The 23,620-nt window shown below is 37.8% G+C and overlaps 2 protein-coding genes and 2 long non-coding RNA genes across 7 annotated transcripts; 2 read left to right on the forward strand and 2 right to left on the reverse strand.

Moving 5' to 3' along the window:
- The first annotated feature begins 1,093 nt into the window (after window positions 1-1,093).
- LOC112188450 lies at window positions 1,094-3,972 on the forward strand. 2 transcript variants are annotated; one of them, XM_040515749.1, is made up of 6 exons: window positions 1,094-1,433; window positions 1,539-1,678; window positions 2,036-2,139; window positions 2,236-2,407; window positions 2,501-2,632; window positions 2,717-3,972. In XM_040515749.1, exons 2-6 carry the CDS (start codon window positions 1,643-1,645, stop codon window positions 3,794-3,796), a joined length of 1,524 nt encoding a protein of 507 aa, XP_040371683.1. In that variant the 5' UTR covers window positions 1,094-1,433; window positions 1,539-1,642; the 3' UTR covers window positions 3,797-3,972. The 2 variants fall into 2 exon arrangements, with proteins under 2 accessions (XP_040371683.1, XP_024183335.1); XM_024327567.2 differs by having other exon boundaries at window positions 1,095-1,433; window positions 1,539-1,671; window positions 2,717-3,971.
- Window positions 3,973-12,552: 8,580 nt separating this feature from the next.
- On the reverse strand, window positions 12,553-13,574 carry LOC112190867. 2 transcript variants are annotated; one of them, XR_002932633.2, is made up of 5 exons: window positions 13,434-13,574; window positions 13,268-13,330; window positions 13,047-13,135; window positions 12,747-12,808; window positions 12,553-12,628 (listed from the first exon to the last, which is right to left on the reverse strand). It is a non-coding gene; the product is annotated as an uncharacterized LOC112190867 (long non-coding RNA). The 2 variants fall into 2 exon arrangements; XR_005807686.1 differs by lacking the exon at window positions 12,747-12,808.
- A 1,107-nt stretch (window positions 13,575-14,681) lies between these two features.
- Window positions 14,682-16,894, forward strand: LOC121051981 (protein FAR1-RELATED SEQUENCE 7-like). Of its 2 annotated transcripts, none has more exons than XR_005807684.1 (2): window positions 14,682-14,765; window positions 16,405-16,894. XR_005807684.1 is itself a non-coding variant. In XM_040515750.1 (2 exons), the coding sequence occupies exons 1-2, from the start codon at window positions 15,690-15,692 to the stop codon at window positions 16,429-16,431; spliced, it is 594 nt and encodes a 197-aa protein (XP_040371684.1). In that variant the 5' UTR covers window positions 15,626-15,689; the 3' UTR covers window positions 16,432-16,894. The 2 variants fall into 2 exon arrangements, 1 of the variants encoding a protein (XP_040371684.1); XM_040515750.1 differs by lacking the exon at window positions 14,682-14,765 and adding an exon at window positions 15,626-16,256.
- Window positions 16,895-20,256: 3,362 nt separating this feature from the next.
- Window positions 20,257-21,680, reverse strand: LOC112190312. The gene is made up of 3 exons (XR_002932346.2): window positions 21,614-21,680; window positions 20,896-21,076; window positions 20,257-20,517 (listed from the first exon to the last, which is right to left on the reverse strand). It is a non-coding gene; the product is annotated as an uncharacterized LOC112190312 (long non-coding RNA).
- Between the last annotated feature and the right edge of the window lie 1,940 nt (window positions 21,681-23,620).

Raw genomic sequence — 23,620 nt, forward strand, 5'->3', positions numbered from 1 at the left:
AGTCACTACCAAAGTATACATTCCAGAAGCATGTTCAAGATATTGGTCTACGTAAACTATTTGAATTACCTAACTTGTAATTTTCAAGGGGAGTCAAAATCAGGGGGAGTATCCTGAAGCATACCCACTTGACCACGTGTACTCTTTTTGTCCTTCGTCCAGGGTTATTTTGTCCTACTGGGTTTTGTTACCTGGCAAGGTTTTAACGAGGCACATCTTTAGCATGGTCACCCCAATTATAATACATCCTGAAGATGCTTTGATTTGACATATATACATTTACTCATCTTTTCCCTTCGACCACGGGTTTCTCCTACTGGGTTTACCGGGCAAGGTTTTGGTGTAGCAACTCTAATGCATATCTCTCATAGATATACTATCTACTTATGATGCTGATAAGAAGACTTCACCTATCTCTATTGTGATACGATTACTCCACATTCACGCTCGTTGTGCTCTTTTTCTCTTTCGACCAAGGTTGTTTTTCTCCCACAAGGTTTTTATTACTTGGCAAGGTTTTTGACGAGGCAACTTAGAAGCGCTCAGCCTAGGCAACACTATTGACATAAAATATCCAATGGGGAGTGTTGTAAATAGTGATGGTTAATATCATGTAAATAGATGGAGGGTCATGTATGTTTTTCACTATAGATTAGTGATTGATAGAATTGTGAATAGGAGTAATTAACGTTGCTATTAAACGTTGCCTATTTGTATACATCATGTACTCCTATATAAACCCTCTCACGGTGAGATGAATAGACACACAATATGATTCTCTGTGTTCAAACTCTCTCTCTCTCAAAATTTTTCTGTTTTACAACATTTTCATCTTATTTTGTAGCTAACTAGTCCCTTAACGCTTGACTTTTAGGTATTAATCCAATCAATCATAATTCAATGATCAACAAGTTTCCCTTGGACTTTTTCTTTCTCAGATTGTCTCTTTGAGTCTTCAAATAATTTTCGCTTGACTGTTGTTATTTTTTTATTCAAAATGACCCGTTTTTCCGTTTTAACCCAATTACCTAAATTTCTCTAAGGAATCGACTTTTTCATAAATTTGAGCCCCATGTCCTTTGCTCATAATGAGGGTTTTGCGTTAGTAGCCTCACAAGTGTCCTTCACCGTGATAGTGGGAGCAGTTTTTCAAGGAGACCAACAACTGTCTCGTGCCTCAGACTCTCTCCCACTCCCTTTTTTCTAACCCACTCCTCCTAAATTTGCAACTGATTCACCCAACTGTATCATGCTGGTTACTCCTTCATTCGTTGCTAAAACCGCTCCTTCTCTCTTTCCTCAAGCTCTAGCTGCAAATTAATCCGGTGCTCCTCGCACCATTTTCATGTTTTTCCTTAGAAAAATCCCTGAACTTGGTTTTCGGGCATAGACATGTTTGACATATTGTTCGGGTGGAGAAAAGCTTCAAAGTGGTAATTACATTTAACAATAATCGTATATACTGAGGCTGCTTTTGTTTGCAATGAATATGTTTTGGTGGCTGTTATAGACCAATAGGTTTTTGTTTGTTTCTGCAGCAAGCAGCTGATCAAACAGGTGCAGTGCCGGCTCAAGTTGCTGAAGAACAAGAGGGCTACTATTGTGAGGCAATTGCGAGAAGACGCGGCGGAGCTGATCAAGAATGGCTACGAAGGCAAAGCCTTCAATAGGGTATATGGTGTAGACCAAAATCTCCCATAACGTCTCCTCTGTTTTTAATTTTGATCACTCAAGAGGTTTAGTTTTTTCATATGTGACATTAGTTTGTTGAACTAATTTGGTAGCTGGGGTAGTTCAAATAATATTCTTATTCAATCAAGCAAAAAAACAGAGTTAATGTCATATTTAATAAGTAATAACCATCTTGGTTGTGAAAATCTTGATTTCATTTCATATGGACTAATTTTATTTCTTGATGTGATTAGTTCCTCTAATAATAACAGGTGTGTGGTCATTTTAGTACCGTAAGTCGGAAACTTTCTGCAGAAATTAAAGGAATATCAGACATCATTTTTTTTTCTTTTCAAATTTGCAGGTTGAGCAGATAATCAAAGATGAATGCATAGTGGCACTGTATGAACTGTTGGATAATTTCTGTGAATTTATCCTCCTTCACCTTTCATATATCCGAAGACACAAGTATGCCTTGCATTGCCATTTCTCTCTTAATTGTTTCGTTTTCTGGTTTCTGATCTTAAATGATAATTTTTTCTTGTTATTGGGTAATTTCATCAGGGACTGTCCAAATGACATAAATGAAGCAGTTTCAAGTCTTATATATGCTTCTGCTAGATGTGGAGATCTCCCTGAGCTTAGAACAATCCGAAAGCTCTTCAGAGAACGTTATGGTCAGAAATATGCAATGACTGCTCTTGAACTATTCCCCGGGAACCTTGTGAACTATCAGGTAGTTATTAATTCTCTCAACTTTGACATATTTTAAGGGGTTTCATGAGTGACAGCATGAAAAGAGTGTGAACTACAAAATCCGAAATCACAGGTAATAGAGAAACTGTCCCTAAAGTCAGTAACAGATGATATGAAGCACAGATTGGTCAATGAAATAGCAAGGAATTACTGCATCAAACCAGAGGTTTTAGCCATCGAATACTATTCCGATTGGCAACAGAAGGTGAGTGACTACATACAGCTTTGATCATTATAGTTAGACAAAAGTATGATATACAATTCAAGTCCTTTGTTCCATAAACCTCAGGTAAAGGAAATTAGTGGACATCAAGCACTGGATTCAAATGTTCGGACTTACTACGAGAGATCTGAAATGCAAATTTGCTCTGTCGAAGGGCTTGAAACAGAAGATGTTCATGATTCCAGTATATCTACTACTACTTCTTCAGTAGCTAAGCTGGCCCCGACTGTATCAGACTCTCCGGGGCATAATGAAATACAGGAAGAACAGGACTTTGTTGAAGTGGATTCTCCAAGGGGTGGAGAAATAGTGGTGTACAATGATGACATTGAAGAGGTTCAGTCTTGCAGAACAAGAGATGGAGATGACTGCCAGGACCAAAGAGCTTTCAAGTTCAAAGCTAGTGTTCCGAAAAAGGAGAATCTTGAAAACAGCTTTGATCGTGGTCATATGAACACATGGAGTGTGAATTCAGGGTCAAGAGTCTCTACGAGAAGTTTTGGGGGAAATGGGAAAAGACCTAGGAAGAGATCAGTGTCTCAGGAAAATCAGTTTTCGAAGGATAGTGAATTTTCAAGTTACTATGCTAGGAAGCATCAGAAGAAATTGGGACCTAACATTTTGTCATGCAAGTGCAGCCTGGTAAATCCATGTTATGTTTGCAATGGGAATGAAAATGTCGAGTTTGAAGTTCCAACATTGAAGCAAAATAGAGGGATTTCAACTAGGGTGGGATTTGCTAATCCTGGTCATGAACATAAAAGTTTGGTGTACAATGTTTTCACTTACCCTGATCACCAGCCAAAACCGCAAAGCAAAGTGTTCAAAGGAAACATAGAGGAATCTGGTTTTCAATGCAAGCTTCCCTCTTATACTTCGTCTTCATCATCATCATCTTCTCCAACTGTGACTAGTTCTTGGACGAGAAAAGAAATGGTACCTCCTTACTTCAGAAATGTGACAATGCCGCCGGAAAGAGTCAACGACAAGCGGAAAGAAGAGTTTCAACGATCCATTTCGGACTGTTTTCAGTATCCTACTCATGTTCATCCAAAGCTGCCAGATTATGATGATATTGCAGCTAAATTCATGGCTCTCAAGAAAGAACGTCTGCAAACAAAGCCTCCTCTCAGCAATCAGCTTTAGAACAGAAAAAGGCAGTCTGCATTAGTATGTAGGATCACTAGCATTCAAATTCAAATTCCATTCTTGAGAATCATAAGGAATCTCCATGTTTTTATAATTCATCCTTTTCCATGTGTTTTTATATATAACAGTAGAAAATTTCCTACTTTCAGGGATTTTAGTACAGAACAGAAACTTTCTTTATATTGCAGAACTTGTTATCTTTCAAGGCAATGAGATCTTACTTGTGCTACTCCTAATCCATTTTTCCGGGTCAGAAATGGAATCTTGCTTACCGGAATATGAACTCAATTTTTTCTATGCCCTCCACTGTGGAGTCTCAACTCTCAAGGGCGGCTGGGCTTTTAAAGGTAGTGGGCCAAAAACTAGGTGCGTGTGGGAGCAAGACCAATTGGGCCTTTACAATTTCTCGACACGAAAGAACAATCTTCCAAGTCACATTATTCTATCCAATTTTCACATCATTTTCATGAGTTCACGTGAACTCACACACAGTTGTACGACTGTGTCCCCTCCTTCACACAGTGACACTTAACAATCTTTGGTTTGCACACACACTTGCCATTCATGAAAAATAAACACTTCGAACTCCCACAATCATTAAAACTCTGAATATCACTAGACTAATCATGACAGGAGCCGCCCCCGGATTTCACCCTAAAATCCGAAGTAGCCCTGCGGGGTCCACCTTAGAATAAATTCTTCTAAAAATTTGGCAGAACTTCCCCTAAAATGGACTACCCAAAACCTGGAGAAATGAAATTTACACTTCTAAATTACCCATCTTTATTCTCCTGGAGCTACCCTGCTCCCCAAATCACAACATCTTCCAATTCACATTACACAAATCTCAACTTAATAACATTAATCCCACAGATTATCAGAGCAATACTAACCCACTAGGTAACAACGAAAACAGAAATAGAATGAGTACGCGGAAGCAATGCTGTTGGCTATGCCTCGACTCCATGTACGCCCGACCTCAATTAACCTAGCCTACAGAATCTGACAACCTAATGCTCTCAAAACCTCAATACTTGAAATGAACGATTCTCAAACTGAAATCTCGTTTCTCAAGAAGATAAGACCAGCCCCGCTGGCTATAATGAAAATCAGACTAGCCCCGCTAGTCAAGCAACGATAAAATATAGGGAAGAAATTTCACCATACGAAAGAAGGGAGCCTCTCAGGCTCTGGTCGGAGTGTCCCACACTCTGGAGCATCCCATGCTTTGCTCAAACTGGCGTCCACCAAACTATCCCCGAGTGGAAAATTCGACAAACTTCCCATAAAAGTGGACAACCCTAAACCTACTGAAAACACTTCTAAGTATAATAAATTTCAATGCCACATGATTATCCCAATTCCCCTTGAATTGCAAAACACAAGCTCTCAACATGTCTTCCAGCGTTTGAATGGTCCATCTTGGAGTTAGGAGGGTAATTCCGGGGTGGGTCTTGACAAATCACTATTAAAACTCTGAATATCACTAGATTAATCACTATTTGTGTGCCCTCTGAATTAATTAAATCAATTAATCAAACTGAGTCTCCACGCTGATTTTAAAATTCTAAAATTGAAAAATCATTATAGTGTTAAAGTAAAATTGAGATGGAATTTGTCTACTCATTTCATTTCATAGTCCATTTATATAAGGATAGAATTACAACGGAAATATCGATTACATTAATGATACTAAATGCTGATTGATCCGTAATTGCGCTGATTGATGGTAATCACTGATTCCTTAATTCCCTCTCCGTCAGTTGCTTTGACGAAGGCACACAATATGTTTTTCCTTTAACACTCCTCCTTGTGCCAAGTCAAAGACGAAATGGTGCATGAGTTGTTGCCTTACTAAAAACCTTGCCAAGTAACAATAAAAACCCTGTGGGACAAAAAATCCACCTTGGTCGAAGGAAAAGAGCACAACGCACCTTTTACATTTGAGGATGACATGTGTGTGTTAGACTCCCCCTGATCATTACTTTAATAAAGGGAGCTTGGAAAGTCTTCACGAATCTATGTTTTTCACATGTTTCTCAAATGTGGCCTTAGGCAGTGATTTGGTGAACAAATCTGCCACATTCTCCTCAAACCTTACTTGATTCACTTGAATCTTGAGGAGGGTCTGTTGTTGTTGATTGTAGGAAAACATTGGCGATATGTGTTTTGTATTATCACCCTTGATATATCCAGGCTTCATCTGTTCGATGCAAGCTGCATTATCTTCATAAATGCAAGTAGACTATTCAGTGGTAGAATTCAAAACACTAGTCCCTCGAATATGTGTGATGATAGCTCTTAACCATACACACTCACGAACAGCCTCATGTAGAGTAATGATATCTGAGTGGTTCGAGGAGCTAGCCACAAGGGTTTGCTTGGTTGATCTCCAAGATATCGCCATGTTCCCAAAGGTAAATACATAACCAGTTTGGGAACGATCTTTATGTGGGTCAGAGACATATCCAGCATCTGCAAAACCGACCAAAACGTCATTTGGCGTTTTAGTGTAGTGAGTGGCATTTTCTCCATCAACATTTCCTTTAGGGATTGTAGTTCCATCCGCAGTCCCTCTTATCTCTCTGTATGGAAAGAACAGTCTCAAGTCAATGGTTCCTTTTAGGTATCGAAAAATGTTCTTGATACCATTCCAGTGATGCTACGTTGGCGCTGAGCTAAATCTAGCTAACAAGTTCATTGAGAATGCAATGTCTGGTCTAGTACATTGGGCTAAGTACAATAATGCGCCTATTGCACTTAGATAGGGAATTTCAGCTCCCAACACCTCTCCGTCATCTTCCTTTGGACGAAATGGATCTTTCCTTGCATCCAAACTTCGACCGATCATGGGAGTGCTAGCAGGGTGCGCTTTATCCATGTTAAATCGCCTAAGCATCTTTTGGACATACGCAAACGGATGGATTAGTATTCCACAAACTCGGTGTTCTAGTTCAAGGCCTAGATAGAATCGAGTTTTCCTAAGATCCTTCATCTCAAATTCAGATTTCAAGTAGCTCGCAGTTTCTCTTATTTCATCAAGAGTACCTATTATGTTCATATCATCGACATATACTGCTACAATTGCAAATCCGGAACTTGTTTTCTTTATGAATACGCAGGGGCATAATTCATCGTTCTTATATCCCTTCCCAATCAAGTAGTCACTTAGACGAGTATACCACATCCACCTGGATTGTTTCAATCCATAAAGTGAGCATTTCAACCTAATTGCAAATGCACTCTATAGCATGGTTCAACCTAAAGTGAGCGTTTCAACCTAATTACGAGTGTTTCAACCTAATCCGTAAAGTGAGCGTTTCAACCTAATTGCAACCTATAGCATGGTTCATTGTCAACTCTTTCCTTTTGCATCTTGTTTCCACGATCCCCATGTCCCTTTCCACATGGTGCATTGTTGCCACGTGGGTATGGATCAGCACGTCTAAACCCCCTTGCATTGGAGTTATTTCGACCTTTCATTTTTCCATAATTAGCCTTGGGAATTTTCTTTGTCCCAGTGGGCCTGGCATTGTTGTTCAAGAGAACCTCATTATGTCTCTCAGCCACTTGCAGTAGGCTTATTAACTTATTGAAAGTTGTGATTCTTTTGTTGTCATTCTCCAACTTATACTGGTTCGCTAGTATAAATGCTGAAGTAGGAAAGGTGGTAAGAGTCTTGTAGATTATATCATCTTCTGTGATTTCCCTTCCACATAAATTGAGACGTGCCTTAAGGCACAACATGTCCTTGTTGAAGTTATTGACGCTTTTGTAGTCAAGCAAGCGGATTTCATTCCACTGAACGGCCAGTCCTAGGAGCAAAGTATCGTGAATGTTCCCAAAACGTCCCTTAAGGGCATAACACAGTTCTTTAGGTGTCTTCAACTGAAGGTACTCCCAGCGTAGGCTAGGACCAATATGTCGCCTCCGAAACATTAAGGCATTTGCTTTCACCTTATTAGATAGTTCATCATCTTTGGGGTCGGTAATGGTGGCGGTGTAGTCTTTTGCTACAAAGACAGTTTCCACATCGGAAACCGAACGATGATACTCAAGTCCTTCTGAGTCCAAGATGTCAAATTCAAGTCGAGTTGGATCAGTCATCTACATTAACAAGAGAGAAGATATAAATTACGCAGTCATAAAGACATCCACGTGAATTATTTTCCAAAAATGTGAATTAGATTTCAAGACCAAGATTCGCAATGGTCACATTTTTTTCTTTCGATGCTATGTGAAAATGTTTTATCACAGTAAGTGTGTATTAGGGTTGGGCACGGGCCGGGCCCAACTATAATTTCACTGGGCCCGGAACCGGCCCTTTTTTCACTGAGCCCGGAACCGGCCCGTTTCATTTCGGGCAGGGCTTGCCGGCTTTCGGGCTCAAAAACCTGTATTTTACTTTTGCTTAGTAGGATATATATATCTACTTTGCTATGTACCCATATTTCATTCATTTCAACCTGTTCAGATTTGAATCTGCAAATTTTGGATATTCCAATGCCACCCTATCCACAGAACAAGAATCCATTAATATAAAAGCTCACACTCACTTACAATCCACCTGAAACCCTAATCTCTCTACTAGCAAAAACCTCACTTTCCAATCATTCCTCAAACCATAATCCTTAAATCACCTAAAAACCACCATAGTCCCCACTGCAGCTGCGGCGTGCGCCGTCCTCGGAGACGGTGGCTCACAAGCCGGCCTGATTCTGCAAAATTCGAACAGCCAAAAACCAAAAGAACAATCAGTAAAGTAAACTAAGATCCCATTTCATTTCCACACCAAAAGAAAAGCCGAAAATTCAGTAAAAATATAAGTAAATACCTAGTCCACTTTCTGATACCAGACAATCACAACTCCAGAGCCACCAATTTGAAGCTTCCCAAAATCAAAACACAATAACTCTATCAAACATAAACACGATCATTGTATCAGAATATCACAACAACTGAACAAAGCCTGCAATCACATAGTACAAGCTACATTAAAATCCATTTCCAGGATTTTGAGAAAGAAAGAAATTGAGAGAGTACATTAAACTCAGAGAGTATAGGGATAAACTGAGAAAAAAACTCACAGATCGGGATTTCGAGCCTCTGCCTCTCCGCGTCTGGGCGTTCTCTCAGCCTCCCCGCGTCTGTGAGTTCTCTCAGCCTCCCCGCGCCTGCGAGTTCTCTCAGCCTCCCCGCGTCTGCGAGTTCTCTCAGCCTCCCCGCGTCTGCGAGTTTTCTCAACCTCCCCGCGTCTGCGCGTCCTCTCAGCCTCCCCGCGTCTGCGAGTCACGGCGTTGGCAGAGGAGAAGATTGAAAACGGCAGTCTCGGCCGTGCAGCAGTGCAGGTGAAGAGGAGAGAGAGAGAGAGAGAGAGAGCAATCTCGGCGTTGAGTGCTGGGCGTTGGCGGATATGGCGGCCTCTCTCAGTTCAGATCGGGTTTGATAAAAAAGGACTGATAATGAAGGAGGCGGTCTCTCAGTCTCAATTTGGGAAGAAATGAAGGCTGAGAGAGTGATTGATTAGGTTTAGTCATTTAGGTATTTGAGTGAGAATATTTCAGTGTGTCCGATCTTATGTAAAAATATTGAGCCTTATATTATCTCCAATAAGAAATGGACATGTGTCCCTTTTAAATATAAGATGGGCCTAACGGGCTTTTGTCATTTTGAAAGTGACGGCCCGGCCCGAACCGCAACTTTGAAAGTAAAGGCCCGGGCCGAACCGTTTTGCTAAAAAAAATATAGGGCCCGGCTCGAACGGGTCGGGCTTTGACGGACCGATCCGGGTTTGCGGGTTTTCGGGCTTAAATGCCCAGCCCTAGTGTGTATGGATAATGCGCATGAATTTTCATTATTATGGCAAAACGGAATTGATATGTTGCATTCTAAAATTAACCATATAAAACATAGCATACATAAAAATAAATTACATGGCATGCTCAAATTTCACACATATACAACAAATTATATGCTACACATAATAATTAGCAATAATATATCAGGAGTAAAAAATAAAATACTAACGATAGCATAATATAAAGGCATGCTTAGGAATAATTATATATGCGTAAATAAAAATTCACAAAACATGCTCAAAATTGCATAAATAATATATAACAAGATATATACGGCATGTTCAAAATAAAGTATAAACTATAGCGTAATTAAAACATGCTTAAACACAAATAACATGGCATGCTTAAAATGATCAAAATTATCTAACTAAACATGCTCAAAAGTTCTAATTATAAAAATATATCAGAGTATGAAATTAAATAAATAAAAGAGAACATACTTGTTGTTGAGAAAAGAAAACAATCCTAGCACACACGCGTGTTGATGCAGGCGTGCGTAGCGATGTTTTTGAGTTTGAGAAAAACTAGGCCGCTTCCTCTTTTTTCAGCAGTGGGTCACAAAGGCCTTGTTTTTTTTTCTTTTGTTAAAGGAAAAACATATTGTGTGCCTTCGTCAAAACAACTGACGGAGAGGGAATCAAGAAATCAGTGATTACCATCAATCAGCACAATTACGGAATCAATCAGTATTCAGTATCATTAATGTAATCGATATTTCCGCTGTAATTCTATCCCTATATAAAGGGACTATGAAATGAAATGAGCAGACCAATTCCAATTGTCATTTTACTTTAACACGTTATCAGCACGCTCAGAGCCAATAGCCAATGAAAATATCAAAACCCTAAAAAAAAAAAACCTTTTCTTCTTATTCTGCCACCACCAAAGATTTAAAAAAAAAAAAATTCTTCTTCCTCGTGCAACAGCCCCACCCTCTGCCATCACCACCTCACCAGCCAAACCGGCCTCAGCCTTGTCCAGCGCTGCACTCCATCCCAACCCATCCCCGCGCTCGTCCACCTGCTGTTGTGCGGTCTCCAGCCTAGCCTGCACAGCCCGTGCGACCTCCCTGCCTGCACCGGCCTCTCCCCTTCACCTGCAGCAAAGTTCCACGGCCAGTCAGACCGAGCCCTGCATCTGCCCGGTACAGACCGGAGCCTCATCTGCAGCATCGCCTCCGCCTTGCACCAGAACCTCACCTACTCCCCTTCACCGGAGGGTCATCTGCAGCACCGCCTCCGCCTTGCCCGCACACATGCCCAGCCTCCATCCTCTGGCCCAGAAGAAGAACAGAGAACCAAAAGAAGACGAAGACGCGGAGAAGAGAGAGAGACAAAGAGAAAAGAAAAAAAAAGGAGAGAAAAAAACTGGGACCCAGCCCAAAGTAAAGAGTCAGCCCGAAAGAAAAAACAGAAAAAAAAAAACAAAAACAAAAACAAAAGCAGGCCTCACTGGTGAAGCAGCCCAGCAAGAAGAAAAAAAACATCGCTACGCACGCCTGCATCAACACGCTCGTGCGCTAGGATCGTTTTGTTTTCTCGCAATCAAGTATGTTTTCTTTATTTTGTTTTTATGATTTTAATCAAACATGTGAATTTTATTTATGTTTTCTATTTTTAAGCATGCTTTATACTTCATGGAAAATTCTACAGTACTGGGGGTATCCCATACTGGGGGTTTTGTGAATATTTGTGACCATTAGATCAGTAATATATCTAATGGTCATGGATATTCAACAAATAATTAACCTATTCAGCAGGTAACCTGTTAAAAAAAAAAAAAAAAAAAAAAACACGAACGTACGGTTAGATTGAGAGAGCGGTCTCACCCTCACAGCCTCACTTCGCCGTCAGTCTTTGTTCGTCACCGTGCCTCCGGCGTCGGGCCTCCATGCGCGGCGATCCTCCACTCCACTGCTCCTCCAGTCTTCTAGCCCACGGGTTCTCCACGTAAGTTCTTGTTTTTTACTTCTTCCAATGTTCTTGTTCTGATAAATTGAGAATCTGGGATTATGGGAATTATTGAACTGAGGTTGAATTGGAAAATTGAAATTTGTAATTTTGAATTGGTATTGTTCAATTTATTTATGTGCTATTGATATCAACTGGGAATTTGGTAAAGGCGTAATGTTGCAAAGTTGGAAATTTGGTGAATCTAGAATTCTGGATATTTGGGCGTTCTTGTTTCTGTTGTTGGTTTGGTCAGATTGTTCTCGAAAGGACTTAAGGTCAGATTGTTCTGTTAAGTTTTCTTATTCGTAGTAGGTAGCACATGCTACAAAGCACCATTGCCAGAAGAACAGCGACTAGTGCAATTAATACCAATCCATATCCACTTATGCGATGCATCTGCATAGAGTAACTATTATGCATCATTATGCTTTGTGGTTAAGTAGACTTACCATCATTTCTGGGGGATAGCTTTGTAGTGTTTTATTAGTTCTGGTACTGAGACTTGTATTTGAATTACTTCTTGATGATACAGTAGAGCTGCTAGCATCTGTTGGATTAAAGTAACCATTTTCTTGCTCAAATGCATCACCAGAACACCCACACTTAGTTGGTTGGTCCCAAAAAAGTAAGTGCATTCATATTCTTTGATGGTGTCTTACATTAGCTGTGAGGTCTACCACAATCAAGATCTCAAGAGAGTTGCTCATTGATTATGGGAATTATAGCATTTCAACTGCTATTATCTTGTACGTAAATTTTACTATCTAAAACAGCTATTATACATTGTCATAACACTTTCATTGGCAACAATAAGTTCTCACAAGTACAATCAAAAGTATGCAGATTTTTATTAAACAATCTCAGAAGTGATCAAAACATAATGTAACATTCATTGAAATACACAAGCATTACATTTTCTCATTCTTTTCCTTGCGTATAAATGAAAAAGTCCTCAACAGAACAAAACTGATCTATAACTTCTCCTCCATAGCAGCATCCAAAACTTACATGTCTCTAAACTGCAAAAACACAATATTGAAAGCTTATTCAAATATTATAACAAACTGACACAATTAGCCGAAAATATATATTTCAAACAAAGTATCACATCTTATTGACCTTAAAATATATTCTTACCTACAAGTATAGTGTTAACTTTTTCATGAGCACAACCATAGAAGTTGGCATCAGATACACACCTACACAAAAACACATCCGAACTCTTTATGATGTATTACCAAACTGTTCTTCGCGTTAGATTAAACATGAAATTATTTACGTGAAAGCAAAATTGACATGCCACTACTTAAATAATCTACCAAAGCAAAAAGCATAAGAAAGTTTGAAGATTCTTAATATTTGTGATTAGTGCTGAATCAACTGTAAAAAATGAAAAATAAAAAATAAAAATAAAAGCATGTAAAGAAATAAACTTACTTAGATCAACATAAATAATCCTCTCCTGTAATTAGGAACTGTGGATTGCAGAGGTTGTGAGAACCTTGTTAAATTTACCTTCCCTGTTCCTAAAGCGAGAGAAATCAAAACAGTTGCATGAACAGACAAAGATATAGATAAAGATAAAGAAAGAGAAAAAGAAAAAAACAAGAAAACAAATAGCAGATACTAGCTATGAACTAGATAAACTAATGCCTTACCTCATCAAGTATGAATGACTCGGGCATAGTATGGTCAGTAACCTCAACCTCAATATCTTTCTCCTACAAACATCAAAAGATGCAAGTAAGCTAATTAGCTATAAAGAGTCACCTAAAAATTGATACTCTTTTGAAATTGTATTTACAGGAAGCCATTCCACCTAACTTGTATCCCCTATCAGAAGCCAACTTGATTTGTGTTTCTTCTTCATGTGGAAGCTCAAGGAATTTGAGCATGTAATTCTGAACTCAATGCTCTTTGCTATAGTGACACCATCCTTTGTCACTTTAGGAGCTCCAAAGCTTTGTCAAAACAGTTAATTATTCTGATGGAATTGAAGATTGAAGACCACTAAAACTAACTTATTCTCCACTTCAATTGCAAGAAGTACCAAATTGAAGAAACAAAAAAGACAAAGAAAAACTGATAACAAGCACATCTCAGACTCAAACTGAACCAATTCACCAACAAAATTCAAATATATAATTGCAGCAGCAAAATTACTACCAACAAATCAATATACAAATATATTATGTATATTACACATATGATTGTGCTTGACCAAAGCATCAAGTCCAACAATAACAATGAAAAGTCACTCACTTTTTGCTCCGTTGTGACTTTAACAGCATTAGCAAACTCTTCCACACCCCTAAGCATCAATAATCGGGCTTGCAAACCAAAATTTAATATCCTTAGCTGCATAATTCCTTTTCCAACTTATTCTGCTACCAATCTGAACACCAGAAAGCAATTAGAAAGCACTAATGAGAGCTCAAAATTTTTAATAGAAATAAAAATTCTCTCATGGAATCATATTCAATAACTAATTTAAGTCGAATCATATTCAATAACTAATTTAAGTCCCATAAAATTCTTTAGAAGCTTGATCTAATTGCTTGACAGAAGCGTTGGTTCCTTTTGTTTCTTTTAGAACAGAGTTTTGGAGAAAAGTGAGATTCATCTCTGTTTGTGCTTTATTTTTACTTGGATTTGTTTTTTTTTGCATTGATTTTGGTGTTTTATTTATTCATTTGAGATTTTGATTTAATTTGCTGATATTTTGTTTTGTTATGAATTTCAATTTGGTAGTGGTTATATTCATTTTCATGTTATATGTTTCAGATGTCAAGTCAGGATGCATTAGATGAACCTCAACCTGAGATTTCAGACACTAATTTGCAAGAGTCTGAAAGTGGCATCAATAAGTTGGAATATAATGGTATTAGATATGATAAGTTGGCTCCAGAAGACATTATAGGCGTGAAGTTTGTAACTGTTGAGGCAGCAGAGACTTTTTACTATGCTTATGCGAAAGCAATGAGTTTTGATGTTAGAAAGGATGACAAGAGAACAAGTGCAAGGACTGGGAGAGTCACTATCCGCAAATGGGTTTGTTCTGTAGAGGGTGAAAGACTAGAGAAATATATGGACAACAATAATAATGTCCGTATGCCAAAGAAATTGACAAGGTGTCACTGCCCATGTTTGTTCAAGGTAAGGTACTTCAAGGAGAAGAACTCGTATGTCGTAGTTGATTTCAAAACAGATCATTCATATGATCTTGCACAGCCACAGGAGTCTCATTTTCTTAGGTCACATCGGTCTGTCCCAAATTCTCATTTAGCTTTAGCCACATCTATGCGGAGACTATCTATTAAGACTTGTCATGCATATCAATACATGGCTGACATATCTGGAGGGTTTGCGAATGTTGGTTTCAAAATGAAAGACTTGTACAATAAATTGGACTCGAGTCAACGTGAAATTGTACTTGAAGGGGATGCAAAAGCTACACTTGCCTATCTTGAAGGAAAAGCAGTTGAAGATAAGAAATTATTTTGCAAGTACAGCACAGATGAGAGTAACAGGTTGGCCAACTTATTTTGGAGAGACTCAACTTCATTGCTAAATTGTTGTTGTTTTGGGGATGTTTTGGTATTTGATAGCACCTACAAGACTAATCACTATGGGAAGCCCTTGGTATTGTTTGTGGGATCAAACAACCATCTATTGACTACAATTTTTGGTTTTGCATTATTGGTAGATGAAACAGTTGAGACATACACATGTGTTTTGCAGATGTTCTTAGAGTCTATGGAGGGCAAAAAACCTCTGGGCATTTTGACCGACGGTGATGAAGCAATGAGAAAGGCTAATGAACTAGTGGTTCCAGGTTGTCCACATCGTTTATGTACATGGCATATTTCTAAAAATGATCAGAAAAACTTACGCAACCCTGAAATAGTTGCAGAGTTCAGACGTTGCATGTTTGATGAAACAACTCCTTGTGGTTTTGAGCAACGATGGAGAGCTATGGTGGAAAAATATGGTCTTCATAATAGAAATTGGGTGAAGATGATGTATGATAAATGAGAGAAATGGGCTGAAGCATTTGTGAGTGGACATTTTTTTGCTCGCATGCGTAGCACGCAGCGATGTGAAGGCATGAATAGGTATGTGAAGGATAGTCTCAGCTTCAGTGGAGTGAAATTGATTGAACTCATTCCGCAGCTTGATAAAGCATTGGAACGACTTAGAAATAAAGTAGCTGAAGAAGATTTTCGATCAAATAACTCCGCTCATGTACTTTCTACCCAACTCAGACAGTTAGAGAAGCATGCCTCTACCATTTATACGGATAATGTGTTTCAACTAATATGTGTGGAGATCGATCGGGTTGGAGGACTGATAACTTCAAGGATTATGCATCTGAATTCATGTCGTGTGTACATTACGTCTAGTTATAACAATGATGAAGAGAAAGAGTGCACAACTACTTATTACCATCGGGAAAGTGATCCTCGAGTAGTATGCTCTTGCAAACTTTATGAATGTGAAGGCATCCCATGTTCTCATTTATTTAATGTAATGAAGCATGAGCGCATGAGGGAGATACCTTTGTCCTTAGTATTAAAGCGGTGGACAAAGCAAGCAAAATCTGAAGTTCACTCCACAATTCCCAAGGAAAATATGCCTAGTGAAGCTGTACGATTGGCCAGGTACATAAACATCCTTGTTAATATCAGTGATATTTTTTTATTTTATTTCATATAATAAGTTAATGTAAAGAAAGATCTCTTTTTGTACAGAAACTTTTTTTTTTTGGGTTAATTCTTGTGTTAATGCATTGCAGGCATGGAGATTTAAGTTATTTAAGTAGCAGGGTATCATATCTTGCTTCACAGACAAAGGAGGGTACCGACATTTTGAAGAAAGAACTCAGCAGATTGGAGCCGATACTTGGAGATGTTTTGAAGCAACAAAAAGATGTAGGTGATAGTCCAGATCCATGTAATAACATTGTAAGATATCCTATCAAGGTAAGGAGCAAGGGCATGCAAGGAAGCAATGAACCAAAAACAAAGCCAAAATGTCGTTTATGCAGAAGCTATGGACACAATAAAACTACATGCCCATAGAAGAATAGGGTACGTGGCAGAGTTAGAGTTGTGGCAAAAAATAAACCCAAACTTCGACGGCTCAGTGATATTGAAGATTGAGGCACGTTGTAAATTCTATCATAGGAGCAATTGTCATTGTTGTTATTATTTTTCTTTTTTCCCCTCACTTGACCTATATTTTGTTGGTTTGAATGATGATGAATCTATTTATGGTTTTCCATATATACCTTGGGACCAAATTTAATGGCAACTTCAATAACTTTGCAGTAATATGAAGACACAAAAGCATGAATCTATTGACAAGTTTAATGAACAAAAAGCATTGACGTTGCTAGAGCTCGATCCTCAGACCCATAAAGTGAAAACTAGGCATCCAAACCAATTGCTCAACAATACATTTGGGTATTAATAGGGTGTTATTTCTATATTTATAATCTTAATTTAATTACATAATTAGAGACAGCCCTGATTACTAGTTACTATGAAGTCATGCAACCATGCATAATTATTAGTTGTAAGTTATCAATAAAATATATGTTTCTCTACACCTCCTTGCAGAGATTTATGCTCATAGAAGAGAGATACCCTCCTAGACGACATATATGTTTCAATAGACCTCCTTGACGAGATTTAGACGACATAAATGGTTCAATAGACCTCCTTGACGAGATTTATGCTCATAGAAGAGAGATACCCTCCTAGACGACATATAGGGTTCAATAGACCTCCTTGACGAGATTTATGCTCATAGAATCTTTGTACCCTCCTAGACGACATATGTGTTTCAATACACCTCCTTGACGAGATTTATGCTCATAGAAGAGAGATACCCTCCTAGACGACATATATGGTTCAATAGACCTCCTTGACGAGATTTATGCTCATAGAAGAGAGATACCCTCCTAGACGACATATATGGTTCAATAGACTTCCTTGACGAGATTTATGCTCATAGAAGAGAGATACCCTCCTAGACGACATATATGTTTCAATAGACCTCCTTGACGATATTTATGCTCATAGAAGAGAGATACCCTCCTAAACGACATATATGGTTCAATAGACCTCCTTGACGAGATTTATGCTCATAGAATCTTTGTACCCTCCTAGACGACATATATGTTTCAATAGACCTCCTTGACGAGATTTCTGCTCATAGAAGAAAGATACCCTCCTAGAAACCAATTGACCTAGATGAGATATTTGATCCTAGTTGAGACAAATGTTTCAATACACCTCCTTGACAACATTTCTGCTCATAGAAGAGAGATACCCTCCTAGACAAGATATATGTTTCTCTACACCTCTTTCACAAGATTTATGCTCATAGATGAGATATTCAATCCTAGCAGTATATATATGTTCATCGACACCTCCTTGCCAAGATTTATGTTCCTAGCACTGAAAATTATTTAGGGTTTAGGGTTTGGGGTATAGGGTTTAGGGTTTAGGGTTTGGGGTTTAGGGCTTAGGGTTTGGGGTTTAGGTCCATTTTGTCAAATTATGTAAAAAAAAAAAAAACTTTATAATTCGGTAAACCATTACTAGTTTCCTTACCCAAACTTTATTATTCGAGATATATGTTTCCTTACACAAACTTTAGAATTAAACCTCTTCTAAGAATGATATTGCCGTTCTCAAACTTATCACGCCATTCTTTCAGAAAGAATAAAACTTCTTCTCAGAATGATTCTTGACCTATCACGCCGTTCTCTCCTCCCATATATGTAATTGGCTACTCCCATTCGGTATTTAGATTATGGGGCCGAAGAAAATAAAAGACGACAAAGCAATCAATTCTGGTGAAGCGGCCAAAAACAAGAAGGTGACGGTTGGCCGATATGCGTTCAACCGATACCTGTAAGTATCACTTCCTATTTAGATTATAAGTCATATCAATCACTTCCTATTTAGATTATAACTCATATCGATCACTTCCTATTTTCATTGATATTTATTTCTATGGAAGTGTTTAGCTTCAGAATCCTTGTGATTTACATATGTATTCGTATTGTTGGCTTATTTCGATTTACTGCATAGGTTCAGGAATAATTATTGGTTTTGTTTCGCCTCTATTATAATATTATGTGTTCTGTAACTTCATATTTGCAATTCTGAGTAACATGTTTTTGTTTAGGAAAATTCAAGCTGATGAGAAAAAGGCAAAGATAGATAATAAGGTGAGATATATAATATCCAATTTCTTAGATGTTTAATGTTTTCCCTATAGCGTTTGAGGTTGACTGATTTCTGTGGAATAAATTGCAGTTCAGAAAAGAGGTTGCTTTTCAATGGCATACATTGAACCCTAATCAGAAGGCCGAATATTTTGTTCCAAACTCGAATGATTCCAATGCAATTCCTAAGGTCAATAGTGATTCTTTAGCAGACTCAAAATTCATGGCCACATGGTGTAGTCCGAAAAAGTTTCAAGATCTTGTTTCCAGATTTTCAGAAGATCAAATTACTGCGGCAAAGGGAATGGGATTTGGCACCTTGTTGCAATTGTCGTGCACTAGAGTACGCCATGATTTGTGTGGCTTCTTGGTAGATAAGATGTAGTTACTTGTACATAGCATTCCTAAAATAATTGCTCAATATATTAACACTTCATCATTTGTAGATATTTATCCCTATCCTGGATCCAGATACTACCCCAAACCACTGGTTCTTCATTGTGATTAAATTAGCGAGAACGGATGTAGAGATATGGGACACTTATCCGAACCCTGCACGCACTATGGCTCGAAATGATCTTGTTTATTATGTCGTAATAAATTTTAAAGAGTGAAATCATTCTCTTGATTATATGGAAACTGTATTGCACATTACACTTAGCTTCTTGTTGTTTGAAATACAGCTTTTGGCATTGGACACAATATTTGACACTAAAATCCAAAGCTGTTTCAAGAAAGGATGGTCGTTATGTTCATTCACAGTTTTCAATGTAGATGACATTCACATTCAACAAAACAACTTCGATTGTGGCATTTTCATGCTCAGATACATAATAAACTATGATAATCCATTGAAAGATGAGGTAAGATGATTCAACTTTAATTGCAATATATGATGTTTTTTTCCCCTATTGTATAACTTTGTTGTTTACTAAATGCAGTTAGATTCCGTAAATCGTTGTGTGCAACTTGCCCTTTGGATGTTGAAGCACCCAAAGAACCAAGCATGGGTGAAAATTAATGAGGCTTTAGATAATGAAAACAAAAATGATGGTGCCAAGAACAAGATCAAGACAATAGAAGAAATTGACGAAGCTACTGGAAATAGTGTTGATCAACATCATGGCAAGAGCTGTTCACAAGTCGTGCAGAGAAAAACCTCAACACTACAAGCAAGGGGTCGTGGTCGCCCTCGTGGTGCAAAGAATAAAAGCTCTCGAAAATAAATCAAAACATGAACAATTTGTTTTAACAAAATCTTTATGAGATTGTCAAATGTTTGTTTCTTTTCACAATCAACTCTAAGTTTCATTTTGTCATTCCTCCTCACAACTTCATCTAAAATGTTTCATCCTAATATGAGTTTTTTTTTCTTTCTTTTTTTCAAAATGAAAATCATAACATCCCTTGCAAGTCAATGTCGATCAGTACAAAATCTCATATCTCAATGTGAACAGAACATACAATCATAGTAGAGAAACAAACAAGAATGGGAACAAGTATCCTAAGTAAGAAAAGAGCTGACTGTCTAAAAGACATGCCAGACATCAGAGAGAATCTTGCAGCTAAGTATGTCTTCAAGTCTGGGACAGCGTCAATGGACTTTATCAACGAAGCATCCACACTCTTCTGATCATCTTTCCTCTCTTGTGGGAACACTTTCTTGTCCTGCAATTTGTTGAAATAAGCTGGTAGGTTATTTATGACTTTCCAATAGCAAACTTGAACAAAATCTGTAGCAAAACAGATGGGTGTATCATGTCTTTACAAAAATGAAAACCAAATGAAACTGGCGTTGGAAACCAATTACAGAAATTAAGTGTCAATAGCACAAGGACTCTTTATAATTGTAACCTAACAGTTACAGAACATCTGTACAAACGGATTTACTATTAGAATCTCAACACAGGATATACATGTATCTTAAAAAAAGCCTATTTACATAACCAAAAAAAGGCAATGATGACACCTAAGTTTTTCAATTTAAATACAGGAGAATATGAAACTTCATCAGGAAATTATAAATGACGAGTTGATAAGGCTAACCTCTTTCTCTGCCTCAAAAAACTCTCCCTCCCCCTTCTTCTTCTTCTTTTCCACGGCCTTTCCAAAATACTTGTCATCAAATTTTTCCACATTAACCCCAGAAATATCGACCTTGGTAGAAGGCCAATCACATAGGACTGATTCACACGTCTCAAAGGAACACCATTAATCTTGAATGGCTCTGCAATAGCACTCAAGTTAGATATACACTTGAATAAGTTGGTTGCAAGGAGCAGAAGGGAGACAAGTCAAACAATCAGAAAATCATTGGCTAAACCAATTTCAAAACTCTGTCTACAAAAAATAACCAAAGAATTTTACTTCATCATACATTTTATTTATACGTAACATCATAATCCCAACCAGAAATTCATCTAAAAGACTTAGATAAGGTAACAATGTAATGATGTATGTAAGACATGGTGATACTTTTGCAGATTGATGTATTCAGTTCTCACTACGCTGTTACATGAAGTTATTCCACTCGCTATTCCCAAACAAAACAAACAAACAATCCTTTCAATACATTTTCAATATTTACACAACTAAACAGCAACTAGCTTAGAGTGCGTATTACCCAATAAATAACTAGTACTCAACTAACCAACCACCCTACAAACAATTGCAGTGTGCATAGGAGGTCATAATCTTCACATTAACACACAGAAAACGAAAGAACAAAACAAATAATACTTTTCTAAGAGAAACTGAAGCTAACCAGTAACAAGCAAGAAGCAACCCAGATGAAAGTGGTTGAATACAGATCCTCTCTCCCCCTCCCCCCCCCCCCCCCCCCCGCCTTTCTTACAATATACAGAGAAGCAACCTTCTCAATCTTCCACCACCTCTCTCCACGCCGCCATAGACGGCGTCCCCGGAGCAGCCCTAAATCCCGTCGATACAATCGGAATGCAAAGCTTCGCCGACCGCTTCCTCTTCAATTGCGTCACCGGAGACGACGATCCGAGAACAGCACCAGCTAGCGTGCTTAGAGTCTTGGGAATCCAGAGCCGGAAGGGCAACTACCCAAATCAAACCCGAAACAAGGAAATCAGAATTGTCAACCCTAAAACCCAAATCAAAACTCTAATTCTAAATCAAAAACAAATCTTCATGAAAATCGGTGAAGTTTGAATCATTGAGATGAGCCCATGTCACAAAAATGGTTCTTATGAAAACCCAGATGCAAACTGATATGAACTTGAAACCCCAAACTATGAAACCCAGAAAAATGCAACCCAGAAACCCAAATTTCAATCAGACATTGAACTAGATAGGCCTAAGTTTCGGACCTTACCCAATCTTTGGTGAAGCGACCGAGAGTGTGTGGATAAGACTATGAGAGAGAGGGAGAGACTCTGAGAGAGCGAGAGAGGCCGAGAGGAGCTGAAAATGAGATAAGAGAAATATTGTAAAAAAAGGTCCTCTTTGTGGTAATTACAATGATGAAAAATATTGTAAAAAAGGTCCTCTTTGTGGTAATTACAAAGTCTAGGACCAAATTTACTGGTTTATGAACCACTTTACAAAATTGAAGATGAATATGTTGTTTAGACTGAATAGAGCATGTGTTCTAACTCACATAATAGAGATCTTGATTGTGTAATTGGGTGGTACCTTGTATAATGTTCGTCATTGAGAAAATAAATATCTATATGACCTGCTTATTACGATATACAAGGACAAATGATGAAAAATGTTGTAAAAAATGTCATCTTTGTGGTAATTACAAGGTCTACGACCACATTTACAGGTTTATGAACCATTTTACAAAATTGAATACGAATATGTTGTCCGGGTGGTAAATCTTCGTATTTCATACTAAATAGAACATGTGTCCTCATTCATGTAATATAGTTCTTGATTGTGTAATTGGGTAGTAACTTGTGTAATGTTCCCCATAAAGAAAATAATTACATCACTGACAACGATTATTATGAATATAAGGACAGATGATAAAAAATATAGTAAAAATTGTTCTGTTTGTGGTAATTACAAGGTCTACGACCACATTTACAGGTTTATGAACCATTTTGCAAAATTGAATACAAATGTGTTGTCCGGGTGGTAAATCTTGATATTTCATACTAAATAGAGCATGTGTCCTCATCCACGTAGTAGAGTTCTCGATTGTGTAATTGGGTGATAACTTGTGTAATGTTCCTCATTGAAAAAATAATTACATAACTAACAACGATTATTACTAATATAAGGACAAATGATGAAAAATGTTGTAAAAAATGTTCTGTTTGTAGTAATTACAAGTTCTAAGACAACATCTACCAGTTTATGAACCATTTTACAAAATTGACAACAAATGTGTTGTACGAGTGGTAAATCTTCATATTCATACTAAATAGAGCATGTGTTTTCATTCACGTAATATAGTTCTCCATTTTGTAATTGGGGTAAACCTTTTAGTAATTACTCAATTTAGGACAATATTTACAAGTATATGTATAATATTACAAATTGATGACAAATGTGTGCTTAAAAATGTAATTTTAATTTTTTTAAATTGCCATGTGTCAAAATTTAAATGGGTAACCTGATGACCTATTCATCAGGTTACCATCATATTAACTTGTTATATATTTTTAAAAAATAAAAATAAAAAGGTATCCCATACTGGGGGGTACTATAGTCTGTCTCTATACTTCATTATTCATGCTTTATTATATCTGGTTATTAAGCATGTTTAGTTAGATAATTTTGATCATTTTAA

This window comes from Rosa chinensis, chromosome 2, assembly GCF_002994745.2.
Source record: "Rosa chinensis cultivar Old Blush chromosome 2, RchiOBHm-V2, whole genome shotgun sequence".
In the NCBI taxonomy this organism is placed as follows: Eukaryota; Viridiplantae; Streptophyta; class Magnoliopsida; order Rosales; family Rosaceae; genus Rosa; species Rosa chinensis.